At 33.3% G+C, this 14,667-nt stretch overlaps 5 protein-coding genes across 5 annotated transcripts; 4 read left to right on the top strand and 1 right to left on the bottom strand.

Moving 5' to 3' along the window:
• Positions 1 to 915: 915 nt before the first annotated feature.
• Positions 916 to 2,008, bottom strand: RO3G_13407 (uncharacterized protein; the record flags this gene model as incomplete). Its single annotated transcript, XM_067667991.1, has 4 exons — positions 916 to 1,163; positions 1,216 to 1,399; positions 1,461 to 1,651; positions 1,702 to 2,008. 4 exons carry the CDS (start codon positions 2,006 to 2,008, stop codon positions 916 to 918), a joined length of 930 nt encoding a protein of 309 aa, XP_067524092.1.
• Positions 2,009 to 3,919: 1,911 nt separating this feature from the next.
• On the top strand, positions 3,920 to 4,804 carry RO3G_13406 (uncharacterized protein; the record flags this gene model as incomplete). The annotated part of the gene is made up of 1 exon (XM_067667990.1): positions 3,920 to 4,804. The coding sequence occupies one exon, from the start codon at positions 3,920 to 3,922 to the stop codon at positions 4,802 to 4,804; it is 885 nt and encodes a 294-aa protein (XP_067524091.1).
• Positions 4,805 to 9,508: 4,704 nt separating this feature from the next.
• On the top strand, positions 9,509 to 9,898 carry RO3G_13405 (40S ribosomal protein eS28; the record flags this gene model as incomplete). The annotated part of the gene is made up of 2 exons (XM_067667989.1): positions 9,509 to 9,511; positions 9,698 to 9,898. The coding sequence occupies 2 exons, from the start codon at positions 9,509 to 9,511 to the stop codon at positions 9,896 to 9,898; spliced, it is 204 nt and encodes a 67-aa protein (XP_067524090.1).
• A 1,261-nt stretch (positions 9,899 to 11,159) lies between these two features.
• On the top strand, positions 11,160 to 11,578 carry RO3G_13404 (uncharacterized protein; the record flags this gene model as incomplete). The annotated part of the gene is made up of 2 exons (XM_067667988.1): positions 11,160 to 11,419; positions 11,545 to 11,578. 2 exons carry the CDS (start codon positions 11,160 to 11,162, stop codon positions 11,576 to 11,578), a joined length of 294 nt encoding a protein of 97 aa, XP_067524089.1.
• Positions 11,579 to 14,090: 2,512 nt separating this feature from the next.
• RO3G_13403 (uncharacterized protein) lies at positions 14,091 to 14,574 on the top strand (the record flags this gene model as incomplete). The annotated part of the gene is made up of 2 exons (XM_067667987.1): positions 14,091 to 14,294; positions 14,344 to 14,574. 2 exons carry the CDS (start codon positions 14,091 to 14,093, stop codon positions 14,572 to 14,574), a joined length of 435 nt encoding a protein of 144 aa, XP_067524088.1.
• Between the last annotated feature and the right edge of the window lie 93 nt (positions 14,575 to 14,667).

Raw genomic sequence — 14,667 nt, 5'->3', positions numbered from 1 at the left:
TCAGCTCAGAGTCAACAGAGATAGAGATAAGTATACCTCTCAATTCGAAAGCTGACAAAGATGGGACAGAGAATGTATTAAGTGCTCGTCCCTGGTATTGTAGGTTGTTCTAAACATTTCTGTCTCCAAAATAAAATAACTACTTCAAAAGGTGTAAGGGGGCTTTTTTTGTTACTAAGATAAAGCATGGCAGGAAAGCAAGTTATCGTATTCTGCATCTCCTGTTTGCCTATATTGAAGCTGTTAAGCTTTGATTTATCAATAAGCATTAAATACAAAATTATGAAAATACTCCCGGTGGGCTCTGAACTGAAGGTACTTATCCAATTCTCTTTTGATGGACATTCTTTTGTTGCCTGTGCTGTATGATCATTGTGGCGAATTTGCTGGAAATTGATATTTTTGATAATATCACGATTTGGTCTAATGAAGCTGCAGCCAGGGCAACATCCCTCCTAGGAAAAATCAACTTGGAAAACGAAGTTATCTAAACTCACGTAACAGCACATACTTTATCGTATTTAATTTAAATCGTGAGCGGGCTCTACCGACACCTGAATAAAAACCTTTTACCAAAAAAAAAAAAGCAAAATTATAAAAATACATTTGCATTTTCTGTTCTTTGGTCTTTAAGAGATAGACATAAAATCAATAGGCCAAAACAAGCTTAGAAATTGCAGTATTTCACATGAGTTTTGCATAAATGCACTTTCCAAAAGGAAGTTTTTAAGTAGTAAATAACGAATGCATAGCCTATTTCTTTTCTAAAGATTTTTTTATTGTAAGTATTAGTTTATTAAAAGAAAAAGTAACAGAGGTAGAGAAAGGGGAATGTGTATAGAGTAATTAAATAATTAGTAAAAAAAAAAAAAATGAAATATTCTAGTGTACAAATAAAATATTATATGAGTATTCTTATTGAGATTTAAGTTTGTCACCAAGCGTCTTTCCTTCAATATTGTTTGCATCGTAAGCCTGACGTGCCATCACCTTATGATCATCACGAAGTGCCTTTTCATATTGTTCATCTGTCGGCTGACGGTGAGAGTTACCAATACGATCCCATAAAGTAAAATATTGTCCATAATTATAGTTGAAATAGACATGGTGAATGAAGTGATGTGCACTTGTGTTGATAATTTCCGAATGAGAAATAAATTCACCTATTATTACATCATGATTTTTAGCTTATGTGTATAAATGTGTGTTTTTTACAAGCGTTACCATCATGAATCATTACAGTCCATAGTGTGACAAAGCTAAATAAGCCAAGATAAAGGAATTTGTGCATTGGGATCATATAGACATACATATGATAAGGAAGAGATTGAATAAAGCCATCACATGGGTTAAAAGCATAAGAAGCAAAAGGGGTAGGAACTACCCATTTGTGATGAAGCTAAAAAAAAGGGGGGGGACATGTCAGTGAAAATTTGAGTCGAGCATTATCATTGTTTTACCTTGTGAAGATACTTGTAAACCTTGGGGTGGTGCATCCAACGATGAAACCAGTAGATACCACAGTCAGTAAAAAAGAGGAAGCTAGGTACGGAAGCAACCAAATAAAACCAGTCGTAAGCAGTCTTTGGCATACCACCATATAATAAGGATTTGCCAAAAATTTCACCGGTAAAAAAAGGTGTAGTAAATACTATATTAATGCGTTATTTCATATGCTTATTGAAAAGAGTAAAGACATACATGTCATCCAAGGAATAGCACTAAGTGCACACTCTATTTCTAAACGTACTTGATTTTTCAAAAATTTAGGGTGCTTCATATAGTCATGATCAAATACATAGTAATATGACAGAGTGGAGGTTACTAAATAAAGCAACAAACCAAAAACGACAGTTATAATATAAATTGAGAGATTCACTCGCCAAAAGTCATCGCGGGGCCATGCAGAAACTACATGTCCAGCAATAGTTCTTGTGTACGATGGCCAGATCTTGGCATATAGTGAATCAAACAAAAATTGATCTGCATAATGTAATACTGTGTCCATATTGTTTTTTGAACTGTTCTCTTTTTTTGTTTATATAAAGAAAAGGAACAATTGTCTCTCTCGGGAACAGGAAAATAAAAAGGGGAAGATAGGCTTGTCCTTTTTATTTTGTGCCCAGTTATTTCAAGCACAGCAGTAAACCTAATCGGAAATTTCTGTAAGTCAGTCCGTTGTTTGACAAATAAGCATCGTGTTTAGTTGAATCCTTCGCTCTGTAAGTCGGTCCGCAGTTAGACTGCGCATCCATACCAATATATAGTTTATTGATGAGTAGAGGCTACTGGTGGTAGCATTCCTATTGGTCTAATAAACGTTTTAGAACTATATGTTTACAGCTGTAATTGATGAAGTCATTAGCCATTGTACCTCTTAAAGTTGCTGCAAATGGTTCTTATTGGTGAGATTGGAAACAAGCTAACAAAAAACATTTTTTAAATTAATTTTACTTGACCTCCAATACCATTCGCTTAAAATATTTAGAAAGAGATAATGATGTACATCATAACAGTATGATCGAAATTTAAATGGCCATGTAGATCATTTAATGTGCATAATAAACTTGATTTTAAATGTAATTGACATTCATTGGCGAGTTTTTTTTTTTTTTTTTTTTTTAACTATCAACTGTGTCAATATGTCTGTCTGATGGTTTATTACAAATCAATAGCTTGTTGGATTTGACATTGTAATTTCCTCTCCACTTGTCTGTAAAAATTATTTTAGACTAGAGCACAATTCTTAATTCAATACAGATCGGTATATATGAAAGTAAAACCGTATCAATACAACGCCTGGTTAAGTCAAAAATCGAAAAATTCTCCATTGTTTATACTCATGGTCATCTCATTCTTTTTACAATATATTGTGTCCCAGGGGCATTTTTTGTTATAAAATTTGATTTATTTAAGATGCAGTGGGTTGCTTCCTGCATTAAGATGTGGAGCTATTTTGTTTTCTGGCTTTTTCTTTAAATAAGAAATAATCAGTATTCAATCCCTATTGGAAATGCAAAATATGCTTCATTATACAAAAAGCACATAAAAATGATCTATAATAAAATCGTTTTTGATGTAGTGAAGAATAATTACATTTGTATAGTCTTAGACTATGCATTTCGATATCTTTCTTCCATACTTTTTCAACTAGAAAACTAACCATTATTGAAAACCAGGGTTATCAGAGATCTCAATATTTGCTATTTTTCAGCATAAGGATCTGATGGTTTCAATGTTATGAAGCAGCTTACAAATAAAGACAGTTACAGTTTTGATTTGCAATTTTATCAAACTACAGAGCTATCACCTAGTTTCCATGACAACAGAATTACAAGATTCTACATTAGTAGTTATTAAGTAATCAATGTAATCCACAATAAATCCAAACTAATATAAATATCTTTATATTTTTATTCAATAAAAAGCACTCTATCTTTATCTTAAACGCTTTTCGAAATATATATATATTTTTTATTTAACGACCCCCTTTCCCTTTCACATTTCTCTGAATAATGCCCTCTACTCATTCTCCTGAACACATTTGCTTCATTTCGAACTATCAACTGTCACCAAACCGTATAGAAAAAAAAGCTAACAAAACAAAACAAAATTCTACCCGAACATAAAACTTAAAAACTCAAAAATATTAAGAGATTTTTATTTTGAAGTCTTCAATAAACAGCTGAGATTTCCTTTGCTCCTTATAAAAAAACTATTTGATGACAAATTGTTTCTGTAGCACCATTTAAACTGTACACTTTTTTTCTTCCTTAAATGAATCACATGACAACACACTTGTAAAGGATGCTTACAAATATGGAGTTTTATTTGTCCGATATCCGATATCCAAGCAATATAAGTACTCTTGTCTCTTTCTCCTGTTCCTTTGACGTAAAAAGAAGAAATATATAACAAAATGACTAATAGCGAACACATATTTATTGTTGGTGGTACTGGTAACGTAGGCTCTCATACTGTTCGTAACTTGATCTCCAAAAATATTCCCGTCACCCTTTATGCTCGTAGCCCTGAAAAGGTCAATGCTCTCTTTTCTGGTCATGAACTTGTGAAGACACTTCAAGGTGATTACGATGACCTTTCTCCATTGAAAGAAGGATTAAAGGGTCATACAAGGTTGTTCTTACTTATCCACGACTATGTCAAGCTTTCCCAGCTGAAGGAAACGATCGCAACTTATGCTTATGAGGCTGGTGTCAAGCAAATTGTTGATATCTCGGGCATTAGTGTCAGTTTTCCCTGGCGCTCAAATTCGCTTGGTTACATGCATCGATTAGGAGAGGAAGCTATATTGAATATTCCTAACCGTGGATATCTTGTTGCTTTGCGTCCTGGTCCATTTATGTCAAACTTGACGAGTTTTGAAATTCCCCATAATGATGTCGTAGTTAGTTCAACAGATCCTGATGTACCTGAAGGATGGACCTCGCCTAATGATATCGGTGATGTGGCTGCTATTGTTTTGACTGAAGATATCGAGAAACACAAGGATGCTGTCTATGAACTCAACGGGGATGTTGTCACACCAGCCCAGCGCACAGATATTTTCTCTCGTGCCGTCGGTCGTCCATTCACCTACAAGAAGATATCTGCAGTTGAAAAGTATAATATGCTTATAAACTTTGCACATTTGCCTCATCATATGGCCTTTGCTATCAGTACTTCTCAAGCTACTATTAATTCTGTAATTCCTAATATTACAGATGGTATAGAAATCCTACTGGGAAGAAAGCCAGAGACATTAGAACAATATATTTTTAATAATAAGGACCATTTTAAATAATTAAACAAACAAAAACCTTGTGATACTTTACTATGCTTTGATTCAAGTGTTTGGAACTTTTGTCTTTATTCGGTAGTGTTCGTAACACGAATAATTTTTACACTGAGCATTGCTTTTTGAAGTATGTACAATTGCCTTTTCTTTTTTCTTATCCAATGCCTACCTTTATACATAATAGCATACATAAACGTACTTCCAATATCAATATACCAATCGATCTATTCAATGAAGTCAATTGGATGAATAAGTTTTAAATATTGGATTATAAAACACGACTGCAATTATCCTTGTCCACTTTAACATTTGGGCGTAATTATACACATATTTAAGTCTTTAGAAATCGATGAAACAGTGTACTAATCTTCTATCTTTTCTTATGTTTTTATACATTCAATGACACCAATTCCAGCTGTAATTTCTCGTTAAAACAAAAGGCTATTGAATTTAGCGAGACTAAAAAAAGTATATCTTTATTTAATATCATTGTATCTGGCATCTGCATTCTTTTGATAAGTAGTCAATTTAAACTGACACGTTAATTAAAGCTGTAGATCGAGGATAAGTGACACTTTATATGAAGATCTGTTCCTAGTCACGCAAATAGACTATTTATATTTGCTTATTAAGTTTATCTTATTGTTCATTTGGCATTGCTTCAGGATTTATAATAAAACAATTCATATTGAGCTAAAGGAGCAGAATTGATTATGACCGAATGATAGAGAAAAGAATGTAATAAATCTTTATAAAGCATTTATTACTCTGACTTTTTAAATTGAATTAGAAGCATATTTAAAGTATGTCGGGATACGACAAAGCTGTAGAAAGAATACAAAGAGATAAAGAAATCTTAGAAAGAAAGGATAACAACAATAACAAATCAGTATTTGTGTTTACTATGAGGGCTCGCAGAATGCTAATAACCTTTTGTTCATTTTAATAAAGGGGAATGAGTTATTTCATCTAGTATATTCAATTAACTAAAAAGAGAGAGAGAGAGAGAGAGAGAAAGATATGATTGTGGAAATGACGGCGTTGATATAGCAAAAGCATCAAAGGTTCCCAAGGTAATTGGAAAAGAAGAATCAAACTTGTTGTAAAGTCTATGGGGTATAAGCTTGCAGAGCTTGATGATGACATATTTATTAATTTGGGCATCACAAAATATGCAAAGCCAACAGGTACCAAAAAGCTATCAGGCTTAGAAAAGAAACGTATCCATTACTTTTACATTAAAATCTTACAAAATGAAAAATAGATATTGCCAACTTGCAAAGTAGTTGATGATGAAATGAAGAAACCAGTCAAAGAGTTTACAGTGACTCACAAAACTGTCCCAATGTTTTGTGATTTTCTCTCCTACGACTTGTAGCGCTCTGATTCTTAAGCTAATGTACATCTTGTTTTCAATTGGATTTAAGTCAGGAGGCTATGCAGGCCATTTTAAATTGTCGTAAGAGTAATCTTTAAGGTATTTTTCGACTAATTTGGACGCATGTTTAGGATCATTGTTATACCAGAAAATCATCTGATGTATTTTTAAGTCTAGCCTATTGGCTCTATACTCTGCTGTACGCTCAATTTCGTCCTCCAAAATCTCTTTGTATAATGTTTTACTCATGCTACCATTGATTTTGTACATCCAGCCGACTTTAGCGTAGGTAGTGGCACTCCACAGCATAATATTACCTTCACTGTGTTTAACAGTTATCAAAACGTGATGGAACTTTACACTTTTCCTCAATCGAGCCCAAGCCCAGATGTGCCCATCCAAGTCAAATCTGTTGATCTTTGTCTCATGCTTCCAGTCATCTACCGTCCAATCCTGGCAAGCAATGCACCAAGATCCGCTCTATGAAGGGTTCTACACACACTTTCGGCACTTTTTTTTTTCTATTCCCTTTTCTAGCTCTTTAACCACCTTCAAAGCAGTGGATTTTTCGGAATCTACCAAGCGTACTTTTGCTTAAACCAGTAAAATCTTCCACTTCCAGAATACACTTACCTCGTTTAAGTAAAAAAATTGCTTGAATAACTGTAACTTGAGAGACTTGTTTCATGTTGAAATAGAATGAGTGAGAATTAAAATAGTAGAAGTTTAAATCTTTAGCAGTAGATAAGAATTCAATTATAGTCGTACAATACACTATTATAAGCAGTTTGGTACCTGTAAAAACTTTTGGATCGATATTTTATTATACTTCCTGTTCTTTTAAAACGTCCATAAACTATTTCAATACATCGCTTGTTTCCTGCGCTATTTGAATCGATCTTTATATTACATTGTTTGCTTCTATGCGGCTTTAGCTATCGAATGATATACAGCAAAATGTACATTAGCTTAAGAATCATAGCGCTACAAGTCGTAGAAGAGAAAAACACAAAACATTGGGATAGTTTTGTGGGTCACTGTATTTACGAGTACCCTGTACATTTTATGATACTTGACCCGGATGATCCTATTTAAAAAATATATTTCACTCTTGCTGAATTCAATTAGATTAAATCATTTCGTTTAAAACCGTTACCAGGTATTCTTCAAGGCATAAAATAGTATTTGGAGACATACAACAAGGATTGGAAATATGCAAAGGAGTTATACAAATTTGCAGATAGCCAAACTCATGATCCTATCACTAAAGTGAATTATAGATGGGATGCGTGAACGCATGATTCGAATGTTAAAGTTATTTTTTGTGAAGATAAACTAAATTTAAATGACTGCTCTGAACCTGATCTTTTACATGAACTTTGGTCATGCGTGTATAGGGTATTCAAAATAGAGAGATTACAGCAATACTTGGTGAAAGACCCAGTGTAATAGTAGCATTAGTAAAAAATAAAGATGGAAGTTCAGAAATGATAGAAAGAAGATCCATAAAGGCTATGGGAATCAAAGTAGACATATATTTGTAAATATGAGCTTGTTTTATGTGAAGTAGGGAAGGATAGGAGTATGGTTGGTGATGATAAAGATTTTGATAATGACCTTGTAAAAATACTCAAAACACTTCGAAACATGCCCTTAGTATTAGTTCAAAAAAAAAATCCAATCCAAATGAATAATCTTGCAATAATTAGATTTTTAATGATGGATAAGCAAGAAATATTTCAGTGGTACGGAAACATTTAATATAATTCTTTAAAATTAACAGAGTTGATCATCATGGTTATCATTGTTAGTCATTTTATTACACGAGTTTCCAGAACTTCTGAAGAATTCCCTTCAACCATTAGCAGCTCTTGCTATTGACATCCTCCTTCTTCTTGAAGCTACCTGGAAGGTTAAAAAAGCAATGAAGTCATTGTCAACACTATTAACAATAGAAAAAGAAAGGTTGCTGAGCTCAACATTACCAGTTCGGATAACACAATATTATTACCATACTTGCTCGTTCATAGCTTCTCAATTTAAGAAATATATATTTATCCTCCCATCTCATTGTTAAATGAAACTCAATATTATTTGCATCATGCAGATGAATTTATTTTTCTTCGAGTGAAAGGCTGCCCGTTTTATTGAAAGACTACAGTCGTTTGCCATAAATGCATATACTACAGTCTTGGAAATCTTTAAATCATCAAAATTCTTGGTTAAACTTTCCATTGCTTGTTCAATAGTAAACTGCATATTTTTATCATAAATATTTTTAATATGGTCTATGTTTATCTTGAAGAATTTTTTGTGGAACTCTTCTTCTTGTTAAATTTACAGGCAATAACTTTGCCCATCTCTGAGCAGTCCTCTCGTTAATTCGAGCCACTTTCGCCACAGCATTCGATTTCACAAGTCTCTTTAGGTAATAAAAAAAAAAGAATCTGGGCCTGTCCTCTTCAGTATGTTTGCTTTAATTTTTAGTAGTAGTTTTGGCTTTTTAGGTTTTTTTTAAATCTTTTTCAATCTTAACATGTTGTGACTTTTCTCTTTTTCTCTCCCTTTGAAGTTTTCGTGCTGGTCGATCAGAGATTTCAAGCAAAAAGGTTCAAGCGGCACCAGCTCCATAGGATCATTGTCATACTCATCTCTCATATTGCTCTGGCCATGCTTGTAGAAGAACAAATATTATGTCTTTAGAAATAAGATTAAATTGTGGTTGCAAAATAAAACTATGTGCATCAAATAGATGTAAACTTTTAATTTATATATCGCTTTTGACCAAGACAGAACAAAAAAGAAAAAGGAGATTAAAAACCCCTTTTGAGATCAAAGGCAAAAGTGATATGGGCTAACGAGATAATGAGTTGGGTTTAAGATACACTAGTCAGAATAAGGAGAGGGGAGTCAATCGAGGAGTCTCTGTCTGAGATGAGCTGGCGGTGTAGGCGAATCTTTTGTGTGAAGTAAATAGTTAGGTTCATAAAAGATGGTACAAGCGATTGAGTGGACACGTTAGACAAATGTCCACGGAAGCTATACATGATCAAAAATGTGTCATGCATGATCCATTGTTTAATATAATTTTGCCACTTTGTAGTTTATATTCTGATGAGCTCCAACAAACATTAAAATATCAGCAATGCGTTACCAAAAAAACAGTTTGAATGTAATCTAAAAAGTCCAGGTTACTAGTAAACATGTCCGGTCCGGATCACCGGACTGTGTAATTGCGCCCATACAGTTTTCCATCTGCCTGCAATGTAAACCAAAGCTAGTGGTGTGAGATGAAAAGAAATCCTTCCCTTTTCTTATAGATCCTTTTCGATATGGTATGATAACATAATAGAACATATAAAAAAATAAAGGAAGCAATCGAAAGACAGTGATGGATTGTGTATTGGATGCAAAATATTAAATTGAATAATTTTGGATAGCAATAGACACATCAGATCATTCGCCCTTTATTTTTTTTTAGTACATTAGAATCAAATTTCATTAACATCTTGAACCTATAGGACACAAAGACTCCCGTTAAGCTCGCTAGAGTTACAAAGGTTCTCGGCCGTACTGGTTCTCGTGGTGGTGTTACCCAAGTTCGTGTTGAATTCATGGATGACACTAACCGTTCTATCATCCGTAACGTCAAGGGTCCCGTTCGTGAAAATGACATCCTCTGTCTCTTGGAATCTGAACGTGAAGCCCGTCGTCTCCGTTAATCAAGTTAGCACGATGAATTTGTTGCCAGTTGTATAGTTTATATACATTTACAAAATAAATCTCAACACGTTTTGAAAAGACGTATTAACGAAAACTAGATTGAAAAAAAAAAAAGTAGATTTGTCAGTTAGGAAAGAACAAATAAGCAGTACTTGTTTGCAATGCCTTTTTTTGCGGGCTTGCTATTGGATCATTCGAAATGATAAAACAATTGTTGAATTTGGAGAAGAATGTTAAAGAAAAAAAAAATCAACGAAAAAATTTAGCAAGTGCTTTCTAACAGATGTGTTTGCCAAAGAACCTGCAATTACCAAGAGCTAGCCTATATCTGGCGAAATAATATGCTCTGATTGATAGCATATCTATGTAAAAGGTCCATTTTTAAAAGCGAGGAGAGTCCTATGATTAATCCAAGTATGCTTCTCTTTGTTACAAGTGCAACAGTTTTGTTTTGTTCGATTTTTCTTTCCTTCCTTTTTTTTTTTTTTTTTTTTTTTTTTTTTTTTTTTGACTATAACGGCTATAATGTATATTTCTTCCATTTCCTAATAGGAATTTGAAATACAAGACGTCTCTGTCCATGCAATCATGATAAATAAGTGGAACTTTACCTTTTACGGCATATTATAGTTCATTACTCTGCATTTGCTAAATGCGCTGCTATTAAAATGAAGAAAATGAAATAAATAATCAAAACCTATCAGTCAAGACAACTTAGAAAACGGTAATGAACAAAAAATGAGCTCAAGTTACTGTATGTAGCATGTATGCACTACAAGATGTCTATCGAATCTCTTTTAATCGAGTCAACAAGCAAAACACTGTATACACAAAGTTTGTGACAAGCTCTATAGTATATATGTATTTTGGATACCATAAACTCACCTTTTAGCTTGATCGTTTTGAGTAATACTATTCATATATAAACCAAATCCACTAATTATTTATCTAAAGTTATTTGCATTGAACTCATGCATAAATAGCAAGTACGCTAACCATTAGATGCATCAAAGAGTTATCTAATAAAAGTCAATTTACTTGATGTCCTGTCACAGGTTGATATACTTGAACTGTTCGCATCCTATTATTTGCGAATCTTGAAGCACCTCAAAAAATATTAAGTTGTTAATTGATACAAACTGTGAAACAAAATGTCGTGTCAATATAACACTTTCAAGATGAACATATGCTTATATTCGCTGATAAAAACAATAGTTACAATAGCAGTGACATAGCAATAGCTTATTCGATTATCACACTATGAGAGCCTTTATTGATGCAGGGATGATGCTCAAAGATATTCCAATTATATTAAACTGGCCGTGCTTTGTCTTTCCAAGCCCCTCAGCAAAAGAGATCATTTCTCAAATTGCGCTCGAGTCCAAACTTTTAGCTACAACAATTATTCTTCTTTATAAAACATCTTTATTCATCCCCCCCAACTTCTGGGTAATCACAGAGAAATTAAATCATATGTCTAAAGATATATCCTTGTTTTTGTTTATTCAGGATCAAGTTAGGTAAGCTGGTATTTCCGGTATATTCTATTTAAGTTATCGGCCACGCAATGTTAGGATTGTTATCGTGTTTTTTGAACAAAAACTTGTTTGATAATCTAAAGGTAATACTACTAAATAAAATTTAGAAAAAATATGGCATGTAAGCTCAAGACCAATTAATACATGTAAACTTAATATTGGGATTTCAAATTGGGAGGGGAAAAAAAGGTTCGGGTGTTTTATTTAAGAATGTATATATAAAATCATTTTCAGTATTCTTTTTTTGCCGCTTTTAACTTTAATAACTGCTCCACATCGCCTCTTCATGCCTTGAACTAACTGGTCGGCAAACTCATCATCCAGCCTTGCCCACTCTTCTTGTAGAGCCGCCTTCAATTGCTCCAAGTTTCTAGTGGACAATATTTTTCTCTCAAATTGGCTTTCAAGAGCATTCCAAATATGCTCGATGGGGTTCAAATCAGGACTTTGAGCAGACTAGTACTCAAAGCCCCTGATTTGGTGGGTTTCCTTCCACCATCGAGTATAACCACCTGTATGATAGGAAGTACCATCCTCTTGGAAGATAAAATCCCTCTCCTGATGCGCCCTGACATTTGTAAAACAAGGATGGAACTTATTGGCCAAAATATTGATATATGTTTCTTAGTCTACAGAATTGGTATCAATAATTTCTAAAGGTCCGAAACCTCTTCCCCAAAAAACATCCCTAAACCATGGCATCACCACCGCCCCACTTGACTGTGGATATTATATTTCATTCATCATAACGCTTTCCTTTCTTCCTGAGCACTCTTTTCCCGCGATTACTGCCCTCCACGTAAAAGCGCGACTCATCAGACCAAACAGTCTTTTCACTGGTCCTTGGCCCAATTGATGTGCTCCTTCACCCAGAGAAGCTTACTTTTACGGAGTCTGGCAGTCAATCTAGGCTTGTGAGCTACTCTGTATGACTTGAGGTCAAGTCAATCGACAAATGACCGAAGAGTTTCTATACACCCAAAAACATTCAGCTTTGCTAGCTCCATATTTATATCTTTACAAGAGGCAAAAGGATCCTCTCTAATTATCTTGTTCAAGTGCATTTCAGTTCTTTCATTCATTTTCAATAATCGCCCTATTTGCTTGTGAGGCGAAGGGCTTCCATGGTTATCAATCTTGGTTTTTATATCTTGCACAGTGGGTTTGTTCAAGCCAACAAGTTTTGCAATCTTTCTAATCGTGTGATGTGTTCTAAGAAGATAAAAACCTCTCATGCCTTACTTTCTTTTGTTTCATCTTCAGATATAATTAAAGGTCATATGTAGTCTATGGAGATTTGGGCTGACATGTTTTCTTTTAATGAGTTGATGGATGAGAAAAGGGCGTAAAATATATCTTGTATGACTGTGTATATAAAATGATTTTAATACATATTTCACGATGCAATAAAAAGCTTCTCTTATTAATGATGATGTGATGGTTTTCATTGTCATTGAAAGATATTTACTTGATTTGGTAATTAATTAATTCATAGTTAGATTGCATGAGCATAGTTAATGATATTTGATCTTTCCCAACTTCTTTTCAAAGTCTGATTAATGTTAGTTGTAACACTAGGCCAGTTTATTTTCGGAGTAAAGCAGCTGTAAAAAATAGAAATGTTGAAACAGCGTACAAAAAAGCGATCCATGACATTTGATTTACTTCCGAAAAATATCTTAATTGGGAATGTAATAACTGTAAAAAATTTATTGCTGCCAAGAAAGTATATAGAAAAAATAGAAATAAAAGTTACTTATTATAGAATATGAAACAAACAGGATTTATTGGATTACGACTGAGCTTGATGTTTGAAATAAGAAAAAAAAAAAAGGAAGAACATTTTACCTTCCAAAATAGAATAAGGAGGAAGCGTCTTTTTTTAAGTGAGGAAATAAAGATCAGCCATTGCATTCTAGCTCCTTCTTTTTTTCAAACATTGTCAGTGCTTACTTTAGGGCGGAATATAACTTTCTTTCAAAACCAATCTCCTCTTTATTGTTGTCAATAAGCATAATTAGATATTTTTCTTGATAAACTGTGTTATGTCATTCACATATTTCAATATCAATTCAATTAAAAAAAGGATTTAAAGTGCATTGAATAGAATGAATTACTCTTCTACAGTAAAGTTGCCCTTTTGTGAAGGAATGTTTATTATGTCATCAATCAAATATAAGCAAGGAATTTGTATATGAAATTGAACCTGTCTGATTAAGCGAATTGTGAAAAAAAAAAAAAGAAAAAAAATAGGATTTGAAACAAAAACCTTGGTCTTTCCTTATTTGCTTAATCTTATGAAGAGAAGGGTTTCTTTTTATCCGTGCGCCGAGATTAATGCAGAATTGAAAATCACCTTCAGGATAGAACAACTAAAAAAAAAGCCTAATTTATAACTATAGAAACGAAAAAGAAAAAAGTGTTAGCTGAATAATTTCTCTTTTTGTAGAGTATTTATATAAGAAATTAAACATGAACAAAAAAAAAGATCGTTTATGATTTGCACTGACTTCAAATACTAAAAAAAGGCTAAAAATAACAGGCGCAAAATAAAAAAAAGTCCAATAATAGTAGATCGCTTAAATTAAAAGAACTTTAGAAAGAAAGGTTTAACAATTGTATTTTTAATCTTTCTTTTTCAAACAAAAAAAAAATGTCATTACAAAATATTAAAATAACAGAAGCTATATCTTCAAATGAAATTAAATATAAGAAAAATAAAGCAAGACATGGACATGGTCAAGATGTAAAAGATATTTATAACATAAGACAAGTAGCTGGTTGTTTGGCTGTTGATCCAACTGAAAATAAAATCTTGTTGATTTCTTCTCGTAAAAATCCTGGTTCTTGGGTTATTGTAACTAGAAATACAATGATTATTACTTGAACTAATCATTATCTTATAGCCGAAAGGTGGTTGGGAACAAGATGAAACACAAGAACATGCAGCCTTACGTGAGACTTGGGAAGAAGCCGGTGTGAAAGGACGTATTGTACGTCATTTAGGTGTATTTGTCGAACGTAGTAAAAAAAAGGGAATTAAAGCACATCATTGGATATTTGAATTAGAAATAGAGAAAGTAAAAAAGAAGTATCCTGAACGTAATAAAACGAGAAAGACGCTGGTTTACATTTGATGAAGCATTAGAAGCTACCAAAGACAATTTATATATACAAAATGCTATTACAGCATCGTCTGTTAACCCTTTGAATGCATCAACAAGATCACC

This window comes from Rhizopus delemar, genomic scaffold, assembly GCF_000149305.1.
Source record: "Rhizopus delemar RA 99-880 supercont3.12 genomic scaffold, whole genome shotgun sequence".
NCBI classification, from domain to species: domain Eukaryota; kingdom Fungi; phylum Mucoromycota; class Mucoromycetes; order Mucorales; family Rhizopodaceae; genus Rhizopus; species Rhizopus delemar.
The sequence above is the reverse complement of the archived record's forward strand: the minus strand, read 5'-3'. Positions and strand labels throughout refer to the sequence as shown.